This window comes from Prionailurus bengalensis, chromosome D1, assembly GCF_016509475.1.
Source record: "Prionailurus bengalensis isolate Pbe53 chromosome D1, Fcat_Pben_1.1_paternal_pri, whole genome shotgun sequence".
Classification (NCBI taxonomy): domain Eukaryota; kingdom Metazoa; phylum Chordata; class Mammalia; order Carnivora; family Felidae; genus Prionailurus; species Prionailurus bengalensis.
Window position 1 is genome coordinate 73,517,249 of NC_057346.1, and position 18,647 is coordinate 73,535,895.

The following is an 18,647-nucleotide window of genomic DNA, read 5'->3' on the forward strand; positions in this document are numbered from 1 at the left end:
CCCATAGGGGAGGGGTAGGAAAAAAAAAAAAAGAGGTTAGAGTAGGAGAGAGCCAAAGCATAAGAGACTCTTAAAAACTGAAGCATAAGAGACTCTTAAAAACTGAGAACAAACTGAGAGTTGATGGGGGGGGGGGGGTGGAGGGAGGGAAGGGTAGGTGACGGGCATTGAAGAGGGCATCTTTTGGGATGAGCACTGGGTGTTGTATGGAAAACAATTTGACAATAAATTTCATATATTAACAAAATAAATAAATTAATTAAACTCATGAACAAAGAAAAAAATAATAAAAAAAATAAAAATATAGGTCAATACCCCCCCCCCAAAAAAAACAAACTGAGAACAAACTGAGAGTTGATGGGAGGTGAGAGGGAGGGGAGGGTGGGTGATGGGTATTGAAGAGGGCATCTTTTGGGATGAGCACTAGGTGTTGTATGGAAACCAATTTGACAATAAATTTCATATATTAAAAAAAAAAAAAAAAAGAAATGTACCTAGCAATAAATACTAAGGGCTGTTGGGGAAATGTACTTAGAAATGTACCTGGCAGTAAATAATAAGGGCTCTAAGTGTTCGTTGTAAAAATAACAATATTATTATCAATGGAAAAAGTCAAGTCTTATTCTAGGAGGTAGCTTATCTCATTTAAAGTTAAAGATGAAACTCTAGATACTGAAACAAGGGCTGTTGAAAAATCTCTTTCTTAGAAAATTATGAACTGAGCTAAAATTTGCCCGCCTATAATTCTTCTCATTGACCTGATGCCTGCCTCGGCAGCCATGCAACAAATGGACCTCACTTCTGCGTGCCAGCCCTTCTTGAAGACTTATAGTACATCCTCCTTCATCTTCTCTCATGCAGACTAAATATGAGAGGTCACAGGACAGGGTTTCCAGACCCCTCACCATAATGGTCCCCTTCCCCAGGGCAATCTCAATTGTTCAACATCCCTCTTAAAATTTAGTACCCAGATCAAAATGTTTGGGGCTTGGCATGTCTTTGATGCTCCATAAACTTGGAATGAATAAGTGAAGTAGTCCACAATCACCATAGTATACCAGAAGTATTGTCTTCCTTTCTCTACATCTTGTACTTTTATTAATGCAGCCTGAGCTCATATTAGCTCTTCCAAGTGAGATTTCCATGTGCCTGGTGGCTTTGGTGTATAGAAGTGTCCCCTGGGGAACAAGCCTGTAGGACCTGTTGGCTGATACCCACCTGCCTTGGGGGTTCTGACAAAGAACAGAAAAGGTGAAATGAGAAATCAAACCCTCTAATCATGCAGCAAAATAAGCTTGTCAGTGACAGACTCAAAAGGTCCTGATTCCCTTAATAAATCTGAACTGTGGATCATTAAGTGTAGTCATTAGTGATGGCCAAGAAATATTTCTGATACTCTTCCCAGGTACATGATAGAAATGTACTTTCTTGGCCCCTTAAAGTGGCCATTTGACTTGCTTCAGCCAATGAAATGTGAAAGAGCAGTGCACAATTCACCAAGTTCCCCTCTTCTTGCCTTTGCCAATCATGGAAGCACAGAGATGGAGCTTCCCTCAGTAAAGATGACAGAGCAGAATCCCTCAGGGGACCTGTGACGGACATGGAGCACAAGCGAGAAATAAACCTTAATTGTTTCACATCACTGAGATTGTTTGTTGTTGTTACCACAGCAGACCCTAGCCTATCCTGTATTACTGACACAGAAACTAGAATGCTCAGAGCTCATGCCCTCTGGATCCACTGATCATAGCTTTCACATTATTTCTCTTCTCCCTGCTTCCAATATGTAAGGCGGGAAATCATCTTTTGATGGGCATGCACCTGTTACACCAAGCAGCTTTGGTAAACCCCACCTGCCAACACTGGAGGAGAGGTGTTACCTGTTCACACAGTAATGCTCTAAAGGAAGCTACCATGGGGACCTGTTTGTTTTTCTTCCCATACAAGAAGGAGCCCACAATTATTTGACTAAAATCCATCTAAGATTGTCACCACGGCCCAGAGAATGACAGGTATCTGGAGGAGATTTAAGGATGAAAGGAAGAATCTGGGAGTAATTTAGGAGGGATTAGCAAGTTGTTCAGTGGTTCTTAAACTTTTACCTGAATCAGAAGCACCTGAAGGCCTGCTAAAATACAGGTTATGGACTGCTACCTCCAGAGACTCTGATTTAGTAGGTCTGGAGTGGCGCTCAAGAATTTGCATCTCTAACAAGTTCGCAGGTGATGCTGGTGGAGAGACCACCCTGAAAACCACTGCTCTGGAAGGATTCAATTCAATTCAAGAAGCCAGAGTTGGTGGGGGTGGGGGGGGTGGGGGGGAACCTAAGTGGCTTAGTTAAGCATCTGACTCTTGATATTGGCTCACGTCATGATCCCAGTGTCATGGGATCAAGCCCTGCATTGGGCTCCACACTGGCAGTGTGGAACCTGCTTAGGATTCTCTCTCTCCCTCTCTTTCTGCCCCTCCCCTGCTCACATACTCACTCTCTCTCTTTCTCAAAATAAATAAACATTAAAAAAAAAAAAAAAAGAACCCAGAGTGGAGGCTCTGGTGAAAGGAGTTAATGACGCCTTAACAGACACTCTTTCGAGAAGAAAGAGAAAAGAGCCAGTTTTCCTTTTTCCACCCACATTAATCTGAGAGCTGATGTGTAAAGGACACACAAATGGTCATCTCAGTCTTTTTTCTTCACCACATAACACACTACACAACAAAATTAAGCTCCCCTAAGGGAACAAATCAGGAATCTTATTTGTTGGCATCTTTAAAACTGGGTTTCTGTGAGGTGAAATTGTGCCTCACTCACCCTTGAGAGCTCCACCAGAGGGTAAATCTGGGTGTATTTCAGGAGGAAGCAATTTAGATACTTGGCTGCAACTCCCTCTCCCACCTTATCTCCACACTCCCCTTCATAAACCTCTGCTAAAAGTCAGTCCCTCTTGCCCTCCGACCCCACCAAAGCGCATCACCCTTCCCTCAGCTGTGACTGATGGCACGCACGTGCACACTTATCTACACTTATCTAAATCCCCCCTTCCTCCAATTTAGGACCAGACACCTCAGGAAAGTCTTCCCTTTCTTTCATTCCCAACACAGTCAATCAATCACCAAGTCCGGTCAATTTTACCTCCCAAGTATCTCCAGAATCCATCTGGTGTGCTTCATTTTTCTAACTCAACTAGTATAGATCCTCCACACTCTACACCGCCCCCCCTTCTTTGCTCAGGTGGGGGCACCTTGACTGGACAACTGAGACAATTTAAACAACATCCCTTCCCAGGATGAAGAGGCCTCCCACAATCCCTAAGCCAGGTTAGAACCCTCTTTTATCAACTCCCATTGAACCCTATGTTTTTTCTACCATGAACATTTATCACATTTGTAAGCTCTTGTTTAATTATCTTCCCTACTCAACCATGAGCTCTTCACAAACAGGACCACATTTGCTTGCCACTGTAACTGCAGTCTGTCACAGCCTCTGGCACAATATAGGCACTTAGTAAGTATTTAATAAGTGTAGGAATCACCACATCGGTTCATAGGAATCCTCGCTTCCTCTCAATGCCTAAAGCACATTGTGCCTGCTTCCAGGAACGTCTGGCCACCCCGACATTGCACCCACCACTTAAGACAAGCAAGCAGTCCTTAGGACATCCAGAAAATGCTATCTATAGAGGGGGAAAGTGACCCTTGAAAAAAATGAGTATCTTTTCCTTGAAAAGGGGATGGAATTGAGATTAGCTACAGAGATATTTTGGGAGGAGAAAAGAGACTACCATCTCAAAAGGGGACAAAATTGTAACAGTGAGGAAAAGGAAGTGGGGGGGGAGGGGGGCAAGGGTGTTTAGTGATGGGAAGTCTGCATTTCTCCAGAAACTTTTATTAAAGTTGGTAACTTCCCAAGTTAGGTGTTCTAATGGACTCTCCATCCAGACCTTTAAAAATGACAAGCACCTGTGTCTCTAGGATGCCTAAGGAAGGGGGCTGAGCTGACCTCCCAAGAGCTTCTGACCTTCAGGATTCTATAAACAAACTCATTCTGAATTGGAATGTGGAGAATCCACATTCTGGTTCTGTCTTTACATAGCAGTTCTATCTCGATGCCGGAGATAAGACCATCTTTATCTTCCATCCACTACTAGTATTAATGCTTTCAAAGTCAGACCCCAACTCCAGACTGGCCATGAGGACCCATGGGCCACCAGCATCAAAATAATTTAGCAAGTAGGGGCGCCTGGAGTGCTCAGTTGGTTCAGCATCCAACTCTTGATTTCAGTTCAGGTCTTGATCTCTGGGTCATGAGTTCAAGGCCCACATTGGGCTCCCCACTGGGCATGAAGTTTGCTTAAAATAATGATAATAATAATTTAGTAAGTGGCCTCTGACTAGTACCAAGGGTTAGCCCTGACTAAAGAGATCAAACGGGGGTGACATCCTAGCTCTTTCTACTTCCAGTCATGCAACTTTGAGCAAGTGACTTAACTTCTTTGAGTCTTGGCATCTTCATCTTTAAAACAATGATGATGGTCTACTTCTCAGGACTATTGTGTTAAATATGTAAACCCCTCAGCACAGAGTACACATGTAAGGAATGTCGTATCATAATTATAGATTTCTAGTTTTAAAACTTCTGTAAGATAATGACTCTAAGCTGAAAATACTGAAGGAATTAAATGATGTGTTTGAAATTTGCTTCAAAATAATCCAGGTAGTGAGGGGGAGGCTATAGATGAAATAAATAAAATCAGCCATGTTTTGGAAATTGAAGATGGGAGATAATACTCTCTCTCCTTTTGCATAGGCTTGAAATTTTCCATAACCCAAAGTTTAAAGGTGTAAGTACTGAGGGATGGAAATGCTGTAAAAATACTGATAATTTAAGATCATAGTTGGTCTAGAGATTGAACAGAAAAATAATATAAAGGGGGGAAGCGAACATCTCTATGAATTTCTCAAACAATATCATTTTCTTCAAACAGAATGGTCTCAGATGAGCAGAAGGGAACAAAGCCACTTGCATACATTGCTCTTCCTTCATTTTTGGAGAAGAACACATCTTGCTTGGGCTGTACATGTGTTTTTAAGTAGACAAGCTCTGGGTGGTAGAACCTACCTCAGAGCACCCCAGGGCCCTGCTGAAATAGGACTGAGGAGCAAGAAAGTCCCCACGTTGGAAAAAGCAAGCAGAAAGAACTCCAGATGTTCAGGGACAATGGATGCCACAGCCCTCCTCCCTTCTAAGCCCTGGCTTTGGACTCTTATTTGAGGCGTCTATGGGAGGCTGGTTCAGCTTGGTGTGAGGCTGTATTTAAGGCAACTTCACTCTAGATGAGTGGGTCCTCTCAGAGCACAGTAGTATGTTAGAGGATACTTGATGGGGGAGGGTTCATTCAGGGGGAAAAGAGTTTGTAACAGGCTCTGACAGTACCAATCATGGCACAAGCCCGTATCATCTCCCCACTTCCACATCTTCCCACTTAGAGACGTGCAGAGATTAAAAAACAAAATTCTTGCATTCCACCTCATATCAACCAACCCACTCCAAGCCCCTCTATCTGGGCGAGAAAATAGTCCAACAAGCTTTGTTTTGAGCAAATGCCTTTAAACTCTCAAAACTCTGCTTGGAAAAGTAGAATATATAGAAGTACTTACTCTTCTTGAAGAATAAATTCGCTATTTTCTGGAGAAAACTGCCCACTCACAGGGTGCCTGAATGCTGTGGTCTGTTGGTTATGGCTAGAGAGAAAGAAAGAGAGATAATGAATGAGAAGTCATGTGAATGGAAAGGATTACATACACAACAACAAGTCAGTAATGTCTGAGGACCCCTGGATCATTACAGATTCCTCCCACATTGAGAGAGTGAGCCTTTCTTTTGAGACGCATTTGATCTGTCAGAATTCCATTGCATTAACAAAACACGAACTTTTCCAGCTCAGGTGTCAAAGCCCACCTAAGACGCAGGGATTTTAACTCTAGGAAAGTCTTGGCTCCAAGAGAACACTGCATTTTCGAGAGACATTCCCCGAAGTACATACTCCAACAAACCGAACTGTTGAGCAAAAAGTTACTTTTAGATGGCACGAGCTAAAACAAGAATGAAGGAAAGCAGACAGTACTTTCAACAGCTTCCCGAAACCATCAACCAGGGAAAGAATTCCAAGAATTAACCACCCACCCAGAAAAACTATCTTCTTAAAATTCTTCTCCCTAATATAAAATGCCTTCACCTCAATGATAGAATATAAATGCATGGGCATGTCTCTGCAACATGGCCTGCACAATTTTCAACACTGAAGAGTTTCTATCACCCTTTTGAAGTTAGGAGGGATCAGCTTCCACACCAGGCTGACAGTCACAACCAAAGTGTGTAGGTGTTTTGTGTATTCACAAAGGCTGCTTGGTTCTTTGTAAGGGAGGAGGAGCTGGCTCTAGAGTCTGCTGGTTTGCTCAATGAATAAACTAACCCAACGTCCTGCTTTTTCAAAGAATATGATTTACTTTTAAAAGTTTCCCTAATCAAAACATCACTGTTCTTTTAGAAATTTTAGAAATATAAAAAGAAAAAATGCCATCCATGATCTCACCAACCTAGAGATAAACCCAGCTATCTTCTGCTTCCCTAGTTTTTTTCTATGACAAAATAAATTATGAGTTTGCTGTATTTAGAAATCTGTATCCTGCTTTGCTCACATCCTATTAACATAGAAATTTCCTATGTCCTTAAGACTTCTTCATTTGAAATAGCTGAGCCCAGGTGTCCCCTGCTTTTTGAAAGTTCACGTTATACCACTTCACTTAGGAAAGACCTACACTGTACCTGTTTTCGCTAACAGAAAGAAATATGAGAAGAATTTTTGCTTTTACAAAAAAAAAAAGCTGAAAAGCAAAAATAGCATTCAGTGTTTGTTTTGCAGGGAGCCCTCACAGAGGCAGCAAACACCCGAGCAGCGAGTGGCACCACCAAGCTCCCTATCTGGGAACTACACTCAGCATCTCAGCATGAAACTGCCACAGCTCTGAACTGTGTCTGTGAGCATCTGTGTTTTATCTCGATTTATTTTGTGCATCTATTAATAAGGTGTGTCCTAAGGTGTCAGAAAAGCCTAAAAATGGAAATTGGGTGGCTCAGTCAGTTAAGCATCTGACTTTGGCTCAGATATGATTTTGTGGTGGGTGAGTTCGAGCCCCAGAGATGGGGTCTGTGCTAACAGCTCAGAGCCTGGAGCCTGCTTCACATTCTGTCTCTTTCTCTCTGTCCCTCCCCCACTTGTATTTTTTCTCCCTCCCTCCTTCTCTCTCTTTCTCTCAAAAATGAATAAATAAACATTAAAAGAAAGAAAGAAAGAAAGAAAGAAAGAAAGAAAGAAAGAAAGAAAGAAAGAAAGAAAGACCTAAGAGGTTATTTTGGGGATCTGGGAATGCTCAAATTTTTTTCCATATAATTTATAGTAGTTGCTGCTTTACTTTACACCATTATGTCTTACAAAAAGTTTCACAGGAGGAAATTGAAGAAGATACAAAGAAATGGAAAAACATTCCATGCTCATGGATTGGGAGAATAAATATTATTAAAATGTCAATACAACCCAATCTACACATTCAATGCAATCCCAATCAAAATTGCACCAGCATTCTTCTTGAAGCTAGAATAAGCAATCCTAAAATTTGCATGGAACCACAAAAGACCCCCAATAGCCAAAGTAATATTGAAGAAGAAAACCAAAGCAGGAGGCAACACAATCCCAGACTTTAGCCTTACAAAGCTGTAATCATCAAGACAGTATGGTATTGGCACAAAAACAAACACATAGACCAATGGAATAGAATAGAAACCCCAGAACTAGACCCACAAAAGTATGGCCAACTAATCTTTGACAAAGCAGGAAAGAATATCCAATGGAAAAAGACAGTCTCTTTAACAAATGGTGCTGGGAGAACTGGACAGCAACATGCAAAAGGATGAAACTAGACCACTTTCTTACACCATTCACAAAAATTAGCTCAAAATGGATAAAGGACCTGAATGTGAGACAGGAAACCATCAAAACCCTAGAGGAGAAAGCAGGAAAAGACCTCTCTGACCTCAGCCGTAGCAATTTCTTACTTGACACATCCCCAAAGGCAAGGGAATTAAAAGCAAAAATGAACTATTGGGACCTCATGAAGATAAAAAGCTTCTGCACAGCAAAGGAAATAATCAACAAAACTAAAAGGCAACCAACGGAATGGGAAAAGATATTTGCAAATGACGTATCAGACAAAGGGCTAGTATCCAAAATCTATAAAGAGCTCACCAAACTCCACACCCGAAAAACAAATAACCCAGTGAAGAAATGGGCAGAAGACATGAATAGACACTTCTCTAAAGAAGACATCCAGATGGCCAACATGAAAAGATGAAAAGATGCTCAACGTCGCTCCTCATCAGGGAAATACAAACTAAAACCACACTCAGATATCACCTCACGCCAGTCAGGGTGGCCAAAATGAACAAATCAGGAGACTATAGATGCTGGAGAGGATGTGGAGAAACGGGAACCCTCTTGCACTGTTGGTGGGAATGCAAACTGGTACAGCCGCTCTGGAAAACAGTGTGGAGGTTCCTCAAAAAATCAAAAATAGACCTACCCTATGACCCAGCAGTAGCACTGCTAGGAATTTACCCACGGGATACAGAAGTACTGATGCATAGGGGCACTTGTACCCCAATGTTCATAGCAGCACTCTCAACAATAGCCAAATGATGGAAAGGCCTAAATGTCCATCAACTGATGAATGGATAAAGAAATTGTGGTTTATATACACAATGGAATACTACGTGGCAATGAGAAAGAATGAAATACGGCCCTTTGTAGCAACATGGATGGAAATGGAGAGTGTTATGCTAAGTGAAATAAGCCATACAGAAAAAGACAGATACCATATGTTTTCACTCTTATGTGGATCCTGAGAAACTTAACAGAAACCCATGGGGGAGGGGAAGGAGAAAAAAAAAAAAAGAGGTTAGAGTGGAAGAGAGCCAAAGCATAAGAGACTCTTAAAAACTGAGAACAAACTGAGGGTTGATGGGGGGTGGGAGGGAGGGGAGGATGGGTGATGGGTATTGAGGAGGGCACCTTTTGGGATGAGCACTGGGTGTTGTATGGAAACCAATTTGACAATAAACTTCATATATTGAAAAAAAAATTGTGGTTTATATACACAATGGAGTATTACGTGGCAATGAGAAAGAATGAAATATGGCCCTCTGTAGCAACGTGGATGGAACTGGAGAGTGTTATGCTAAGTGAAATAAGCCATACAGAGAAAGACAGATACCATATGTTTTCACTCATATGTAAAACTCATCTCACTCATCCTGAGAAACAGAAGACTGGGGGGGAGGGGAAGGGGGGGGAAAAGTTACAGAGAGGGAAGGGGGCAAACCATAAGGGACTCTAAAATACTGAGAACAAGCTGAGGGTTGATGGAGGAGTGGGGGAGAGGGGAAAGTGGGTGATGGGCATTGAGGAGGGTACCTGTTGGGATGAGCACTGGGTGTTGTATGGAAACCAATTTGGCAAATACACACACACATACACACACACACACACACACACACACACACACACACACACACACAAAGTTTCATAGGAATGCTCTACTTCCAGATAGGTTAAACCTGTAAAACAGTTTCATCATATGGATGTAAATTTTTTTTCTATAACCATTAAAAAATGTTCATTGGTCGGGGCGCCTGGGTGGCGCAGTCGGTTAAGCGTCCGACTTCAGCCAGGTCACGATCTTGCGGTCCGTGAGTTCGAGCCCCGCGTCGGGCTCTGGGCTGATGGCTCGGAGCCTGGAGCCTGTTTCCGATTCTGTGTCTCCCTCTCTCTCTGCCCCTCGCCCGTTCATGCTCTGTCTCTCTCTGTCCCAAAAATAAATAAACGTTGAAAAAAAAATTAAAAAAAAATGTTCATTGGCCATCTGTGTGCCAGACACTGCTTTAAGTGCTGGAGATGGAGAGAACAAAAAGCCCTTCCCCCCATGGTGCTTACATTCTAGAAAGATTTACATTCTTCTACTGGACATATTAGGTGCACTATACATCTTTTAGTACAGGCTTTTCCTGCAATTCAAATTATTTCCTTGGGTTAAGGTTCCACAGGTAAAATTACTTAATCAAAGGGCATGGTCATTTTTTAAGGCTCCTAATACAAATGATTAAAATGCTTTCACTGTCAGAGTCAATATATCATCTCAGTTTATTAGTGTTAAGGTATTAGCCCCATCTCCAAACTGAGCATGGGGCTACCCAGAGATTAGATTTAATGAGCATAGTATAAAGGTTAAAAAAAGGGGGGAAAAGTCTCTACACCTACAAAGATTTTCTTACTCTGCCCTGGCGGCCAGCCAGAGTGTCCTGTGTTCTGGTGTCTGGGGTAAGTCGGCATTGAGTTCAGAGCCTCGTGAATTCTAATAAGCCAAATGTGAAGCGGTCAAAGCCATCAGGACAGGTTGCTCCTTGGCCCTGTGATTGTGTACTACTGCCTGCACACTTTCACCCCTCCCAACCACTCCAGCTTCCAAATTCCCAGCTCTTGGTTTGAAGCAAGTCTTTGGGAATCCTAGGACTCTCTCTGGCAGAAAACATTCAGATCTTCACAAAAAAGCAGAATTAAGGCATGAGCATCTAGAGAAGGATGAGAAGCAGGCCCCAGCAACACCTGGTTCAGAAATCCTTGCACCAATTTTAAATAAAATGGGGTGCCTCAGTCAGTTAACTGTCCGACTCTTGATTTCGGCTCAGGTTATGATCTCATGGTTTGGTGAATTTGAGCCCCATATCAGGCTCTGGCTCTACAGTGACAGTGCAGAGCCTCCTTGGGATTCTCCCTCTCTCTCTGCCCTTCCCCCGCTCACATGCATGCACTCTCTCTAAATAAATAAACTTAAAAAAATAAACTTGGGGCGCCTGAGTGGCTCAGTCGGTTGAGCGTCAGACTTCGGCTCAGGTCATGATCTCACGGTCCGTGAGTTCAAGCCTCACATGGGGCTCTGTGCTGACAGCTCGGAGCCTGGAGCCTGCTTCAGATTCTGTGTCTCCCTGTCTCTCTGACCCTCCCCTGTTCATGTTCTGTCTCTGTCTCAAAAATAAATAAACATTTTAAAAAACTTAAATAAACACTTGCACCATGTTCAAAGGTTAGGCTTAATACCCCCCCCCCCTTTTTTTAAATATCCAGGTTCTTTTAGAGAGTCACTTCCATTCACCAGGGAATTTTAAATTCCCTGCCTCACTGCCACCTGGAAGAAAAAAAAATGCTCTGTTCACAATGGGAGTAATAATAAAGCAACAACAGCACTATCCACTATTACTTTTCAAGGATTCCCCAGTCTACAAAACCTTTCCTTATACCTCTTATCTATTAACACCATCGACCCCCATTTTATGAATGGGAAAGGGGTCAGAGAGGTTAAGTGACTTGTTCAAGTTAACTTCATCAATGGGAATACAAGCTGGTGCAGCCACTTTGGAAACAGTATGGAGGTTCCTCAAAAAACTAAAAATAGAACTACCCTACGACCCAGCAATTTCACTACTAGGCATTTATCCACAAAATACAGGTGTGCTGTTTTGAAGGGACACATGCACCCCCATGTTTATAGCAGTACTATCAACAATAGACAAAGTCTGGAAAGAGCCCAAATGTCCATCAATGGATGAATGGATAAAGAAAATGTGGTGCGTATACACACACACACACACACACACACACACACACACACACACACTGGAGTATTACTCAGCAATCAAAAAGAATGAAATCTTGCCATTTGTACCTATGTGGATGAACTGGAGGGTATTATGCTAAGTGAAACTGGTCAGTCAGAGAAAGACAAAAATTATATGACTTCACTCATATGAGGACTTTAAGAGACAAAACAGATGAACATAAGGGAAGGGAAACAAAAATAATATAAAAACAGGGAGGGGGACAAAACAGAAGAGATTCATAAATATGGAGAACAAATTGAGGGTTACTGGAGGGGTTGTGGAAGGGGGGATGGGCTAAATGGGTAAGCGGCACTAAGGAATCTACTCCTGAAATCATTGTTGCACTATATGCTAACTAATTTGAATGTAAATTTTTTAAAATTAAAAATAAAATTTTAAAAAAAGAAATAGCCTTGGACTGGACGAAATTATGATTGGCATACAAAACTTACTCATTTTATATATACATTTAACATTTTCATTCATTCAAATTATTTCATGGCCTCTTATACTTTGGGAACCTTACTCATCTATAGTCTCTTACCTATTAAAAATTCAAATTATTTCATGGCCTCTTATACTTTGGGAACCTTACTCATCTATAGTCTCTTACCTATTAAAAATATGAAAGGCAAGGCACAGCTTGGGAGAAAATAGTCTCAATACATACAAATACCAGAGGATTTGTATCCAGAATATAGAAAGACTTCCTACAACTCAGTAATATTAAGACAGACTATTGGTTTTCAAAATAGAAAAAACATTTCAACACGTCACAAAAGAAGATTCACAAATGACCAAACATTACCAGTCATCAAGAAAATACAAATGAAAACCACAATGAGATATCACTATACATATACTTGAGTGGCTAAAATTTTAAAAGGTTGTTAGCAAGGGTATGGATCTATTGGAAATCTCATACATTAATGGCAGGAATAGAAAATGGTGCCAATACTTTGGAAACAACCTGACATTTTCTTATAAACACCCACTTGTATACCTTCTCTGAGGTATCTAAGAGAAGTGAAAATATAGGTCCACACAAAGCCTTGTCTTCAATAAGCATAGCAGCCTTATATGCAAGAGCAAAAAACTGGAAACAACCCAAATGTCCACCAAAAAGTAAATAGAAATACATGCTATGCAAACTATTCATGCAGTGTAATGCTACAAAGGGATGAAAAGAAATGAACTGCTTTGTTGCTGAACCACCAAAAAATTTATGCTGAGCAAATGAAGGTCAACAAGAATAAATACTTCTGTATAATTTCACTTTTATAAAACTCCAGGAAGATAAATCTAAATTACAGGTATAGAAGAAAGATCAGTGATTGTCTGGGACTAGTGGTGAAAGGTGGGGGTTGAGTGGAATGGAGTAGAAAGAAACTTTCAGAGGTGACAGAAATGTTTTGTGTTTTGTTTTTGATGGTGCTAACATGAAATGCACAGTTATCAAAACTCATCCAACTCTAAAATTACAATGGTGCATTTTATTACATGTAAATTATACCTCAATAAAGTTCAATTTAAAAATTAAAAAAAAGATAACTTCATCAATAAGTGATAAGACTGGGACATAAATCCCAGTCTTCGATTTCTAGATTTGCTATTCTCTGCATGATAACCTGCTGTCCCCTTCCCTTAGGAGTCTATGGGCAGACCAGAAATCCCTAAAGACAAAGCATCAGAAAAACAGTACCATCCACTGCTATTCCCTCCCCCTCTTCTTCTGCACTTCCCTCCTTCTTTTGTGCCCAGGACCAAATTTCTGAATGACAGCACCTGTGTGGTCCTACTTCAAGGTCCGCGAGGTGGATCTCTGATAAACACACAAAGAGTGAATCTCCCATATGCCTGGAGCAGCATCCAGCATCCAGCATCCAGCAACCACTTCATATATGCTGCATGACCTTAATAGCAACTCCTGGGCTCCCCACACCCAACTTGTACTAGCTTAAATAAGCCCAGAGTTTCGGGTGAATGAATCTGGAGCTGAAAGGTTTAGACACTAAGATGAAGTTTACATTCCAACATTAGAAGAAAGATAGATTTTTAAAGTGGACAAAAATAGAGCTGTTATTTGATCAGATCTAGAAGCAGTTCCCCAACCTTTCTTCCCTGATATAGATGCTGCCCTTTTTGCAAAAAAAAAAAAAAAAAAAAAAAAGTTATCAACCACAGCGTCACCACTACCATTTCCTGAATTTCCATAAAGCTTTAAGTATGGTCATATTCATCATATCTCACCCTCCCACCCTCCACTGAGGTGGGCAAGGAAGATATTTTTATTCCCATGCTACACATAAGGGAACTGAGGATCTGGGTTATATGTTGTTATTGGAACACTGAATTAAAGGGAAAAAAGGGGGCTCAGACACTGAGAAAAGAGATAAACCAGAGTAATACCTCCTGAATACTGAGGTCTTAAAATATGATTATTTCTGATCAAACCCACCCAGCTTGCTAATGGCAGAGCTTCTGGTTCAGCACTTTTTGAGCAAAAGAAGTGTTAGGTACTTGGGTTATTTAATCTTCCCAAATACCCAGCGAGGCAGGCTGTGTTTCATCACACCAGACCACAGGTGAGGAAGTGAGGCTCAGAAAGGGTGGATGACCTGCCCACAATGGCAGCCAACTCCTGCGTCCTGCGTTCCTGCACACCACCACCCTTCTGGTCTCCTTCTGCTGACCCAGGCTCACCCTCACCAAACAAAGGTTGCTCAATGCTGGGTCCTTACACCCATTTGGAGATTGCAAAGTCCTTTGACTTTACCTGCTGTCCCCAACCTCAGCCCAAAAGCCCCCACCCTGCTCCATTTCCTGATTTTCTAAAATCCATGAAGAATCTCATGTCCTATCATCCTGTCTCAAGACACATTTAGCAGGCACAGACAAATCCCCTGAAATACCTGTTCTTAAACCTGAATTGCCACCTTGCTCTTTCGTAGTGATGGAGATGGCCCGGCTGGGAGCCAGGTGGCTGGTTTCAAGGGAGCACAAAAACTCTCTTTCCTCCATTCAAGGGCTTCTATCTCTCTTCAGGCTACTGAGAAAGTAAGTAACTTGGCAAATGAGGTAAAACATAAGCTAGGCTTCATTCTCAGACCCTGCTCATCCTCCCAGGAACAGCCCCTCCAAGATGGATGGCAGCCAGTCTCACCTGGGAGAGGACCAGGGAGCACAGAAGGTTGCAGGGAAGGATGATCCCCCTGAAGGCAGGCCATAGGTAACCATCCACATAAATAAGCACATCTTCACAAGCCCTGGACCTGAAAGGAGTTGGGCTAGGCCCCAAAGAAGTCCAACAGCAAACACGAGAGATTTGACAAGAGGACAGAGTGAGGACCAGAGAGATCTGGAAAACGATTTGAGCTCAATATAAGGAAGAACCTGCCTCCAATCACAGACAGGACTAGTCAAAATGTAAACAGGTCCTATAGTTTCTCACAACATTAATTTTCTATTCATACAGTTTTTGACTATAATGTGAGCAGCAAGACTCTGGTCCGTTAAATATGAAGGTTCCAACTACTTAGCATGGCAATTTCTTTTGCCATAGCAGGAAGTTCTGGAGTTATGTGACTGGTGCTCAAAGCACCCTGATCAATCTGGTTTTCTGATAGTGGTGGGATTGATATGCTGAGTGTGGGACAAACCTGCACTGTCAGCATGGGCTCTGATCTGACCCAGATATAAAGAGAAGAAACACCTTAAAATGTGAGAATGTATCCAGTCTCAAAGCTTAAGGAGGGACTCTATCAAAGGCTCTTCTCATTGGTATGCTAGCAGCATTTGCCACTCTGGCCCCTCTGGCTCGTCAGTGTGGCTCCCCCAATACTGTAAGAGTATCTATCACCTTGCAGGTCTGATGCCACAAGCAGCGTGGCCTCCAGGCTTGTTAAGGCACTTACTATCTTTGTTCTAAGTCCCAATGTCTCAAGAAAACCAAGGACCGTCGGTAACCTAATAATGCTCCTACTTAAGTCCTAAAACTGGTAACCAAAACTCCAAGAACACAAGAAATTGCCTCCTTGTCTTCTTCAGTTCCTCCTGGGGCCACAGAGTAAAGAGGTGGCAACCAAAGGCTGAAACAGCATCCTTACATCCCCTCAACATTTCTAAGTTCCTTTTATTTTAACACTTTTATAAAATTGCTCGTTTAGTACAAAGTGTCACGTGCTCGTTTAGTACAAAGTGGCATTTCCTAAGGGGACTGGGAATCTTATTGAAATGGTCTTTAGAGCTTGCACTATTTTGAAAATGTCAAGATTTTCAACAGCTCGTTACACATGGGCATTACTCTGATAGGCCCTTCTTCAAGAATCATGGGACTCAGGCCTTGATGAGCCAACATAACCTCTCTCCAAATGAAAGCCATCAACACTGCACTAACCAGCCTCCTTCAATGTCCACCCTGAGCCCCAGGGTCAGAAGATCTGGGTTCAAACCAGAGCAGGCCACTTCACCTCTCCGAGCCTGAGTTCTCCCCTTTGAAAATAGGGAATAATGGGGCGCCTGGGTGGTTCAGTCGGTTGAGTGACCGACTTCGGCTCAGGTCATGATCTCATGGTTTGTGATTTCAAGCCCCGTGTCGGGCTCTGTGCTGACAGCTCGGAGCCTGGAGCCTGCTTCTGATTCTGTGTCTCCCTCTCTCTCTGCCCCTCCCCAACTCATGTTCTGTCTCTGTCTCAGAAATAAATAAACATTAAAAAAAATTTTTTTGAAAATAGGGAATAGTAATAATATCCTTCCAAAAAGTTCTTGTGAGGATAAATGAGGGACATATATGAAAGAGCCTCGCAAAATGAATGGCATACAGAAGGTTCTCAGTTAACATTTGCTGGCCCTGAACATGTGCCTTGACTATGGCAACAACTAACAGGCAACCAAATTTTAACAGGGCACAACCAGAATGAGCCTCCTCTCCCCACCCCAGCAAACCGGGTACTCCTTCTCCAGTCTTCCCTATTTTTATTAACAGCATCATCACTATCCAGCAACCTAGGAGTCACTCTCCATTTCTTGCTCTACCTTAACCTGCACACACACTACATTACAAGCCCCGTGTCCTCAATGTACAAGACATCTCTGAATGCACCCACTTCTCCCCAGCTCTACAGCCAACACCTCATCATCTCTAGATAAGATACTGCAACAGCCTAACTGCTCTTTCTGCTTCCATCCTGGCCTCTGGACCACCCACTCTCCTCACTGGAAGCCAGATGGGTCTTTTCAAATGCAAGTTAAATCATGTCACACTTCTCCTTTAAACCCTACAATGGCTCCACATCACAGAGTAAAATTCAAGCTCTCTACCTTGGCTTGACCCTAGGTGACTTGACCCCTGACAAGCTGCATCATCATCTTGTGCAATGTATGTCTTCTCTCCTCCTTCCCCATCCCGCCCCAGTCACACTGGCCCCCTTTCTGCTCCTTGAACACCAAGCTCTTCCTGACTTAACAACCTTTGTATTAGCTATCCTTTTAGCCTGGAAGCTCTTTCCCTCATACTCTCCTAACAGCCTCCTTGTCATTCAGACATTGGCAGAATTATCACTCTCTCAAAGCCCTTCCCAACCACCCACTGGGGTATGCTCCCAGTCACTTCATATCAAGTCACCCTATTTTAATTATTGTCATTTTTCTTACTTATATGTTTTGACAGCTGTCAGTCTCCCTGACTAATTTGTATATTCCAGGAGAGCATGGACCTTGTCTGTCTTTTCACTGCCCTTATTGACCTATAACAGCATCTGGCACTGTTATATTTGCTGAATGAATGAATGAATGAATGAGAAATGACTAAGGAGATTCCTACCTTAAAGTGAAACCATGCCTCCAAATAGGCCAGCTAAACCTACAGAAGTTGGGACAAAAGTAACAAAGAGACAAGAATCTAAAGGATCATAAGCCATCAGAGGGCAGTGGCTTCTGCTCTTAGTGACAGAAGAAAGATGAGACACCAACATGCCAAGAACGCTCCATCCTTGGCTCTCTCCCAACATGTTACAATATAATTTGGAGAAATTGGCCCCCCCTTCCAACCCCTCCCCACCCCCGCAAAGGAGGTTAATACACTCAACAGAGAGAATCAAAGAACGGAATGCAAACACCCGAGAGGAAATTACTGAGTGATTAAAAACACACAGGAGGATAATACAAACATCACCTGTATCTCCCTTTTGTGAACTGGGAGAGTATTTGGTATGAAACCTACAATTTGGTGACTGATTATATGCTATCTCTTATATTGCTCTCTACTTACTTCATGTGTATTTGTTCTCCTCCCTCTCTCCCTACCCCCAGTGAGATCCTAAGTTCCTGGAGGGCTGGGAGCCATCATTCACTTATTTCTTGTGTATCTCTTGCAGCACAGAACAGTAATACCCATGGAGCAGGCACTTGAACTCCTTTATCTCAATAGCCTCAGCACAAACACAGTACTTTCAGGGAAAGGCTGTGCAAAACCCACCTCATTTTCTGATTGCAGCAGCCCAACCCATCATGGCTCTTCCAGAGAGAGTGGGGGAGATAGGGGTCTGCAGGCCCTGATAAAAACCCCTACAGCCAGGCTGATAGACCTCACCAGCTCTGGGGAGCATGGTGACCAAGCAACAGCCTTCCCAACTCCCACAATGTCCATACCTGACTTTTATTCACATACCCAACTAAGCACAGACACTGAAATCCAGATAAACACCAGACCTACCACCTGAAGGAGCAGTCAGTACCTGCTCTCCCATCCAAAAGTGCTAAAGGGGCAGAGCCTGGCACAGACAGAGTTGGGCATAAAAGGAGTCACAAAACAACCGAGCAAACTCAAAGCTCACGTATCTTGCAAAAAGAGCTATCGTTTCCAAACTCTGGATTTAACAGACTG

General features: G+C 42.5%; 1 protein-coding gene across 10 annotated transcripts in view; it reads right to left on the reverse strand.

The window, feature by feature from the left end:
- Window positions 1–18,647, reverse strand: part of PLEKHA7 (pleckstrin homology domain containing A7) — a 224,904-nt gene that overhangs the window by 87,951 nt on the left and 118,306 nt on the right. For all 10 annotated transcript variants that reach the window (XM_043580760.1, XM_043580758.1, XM_043580756.1 and 7 more), the window contains one exon: window positions 5,656–5,739. In XM_043580760.1, the coding sequence (XP_043436695.1) occupies window positions 5,656–5,739 (84 nt within the window). The remainder of the gene's footprint in view (window positions 1–5,655; window positions 5,740–18,647) is intronic.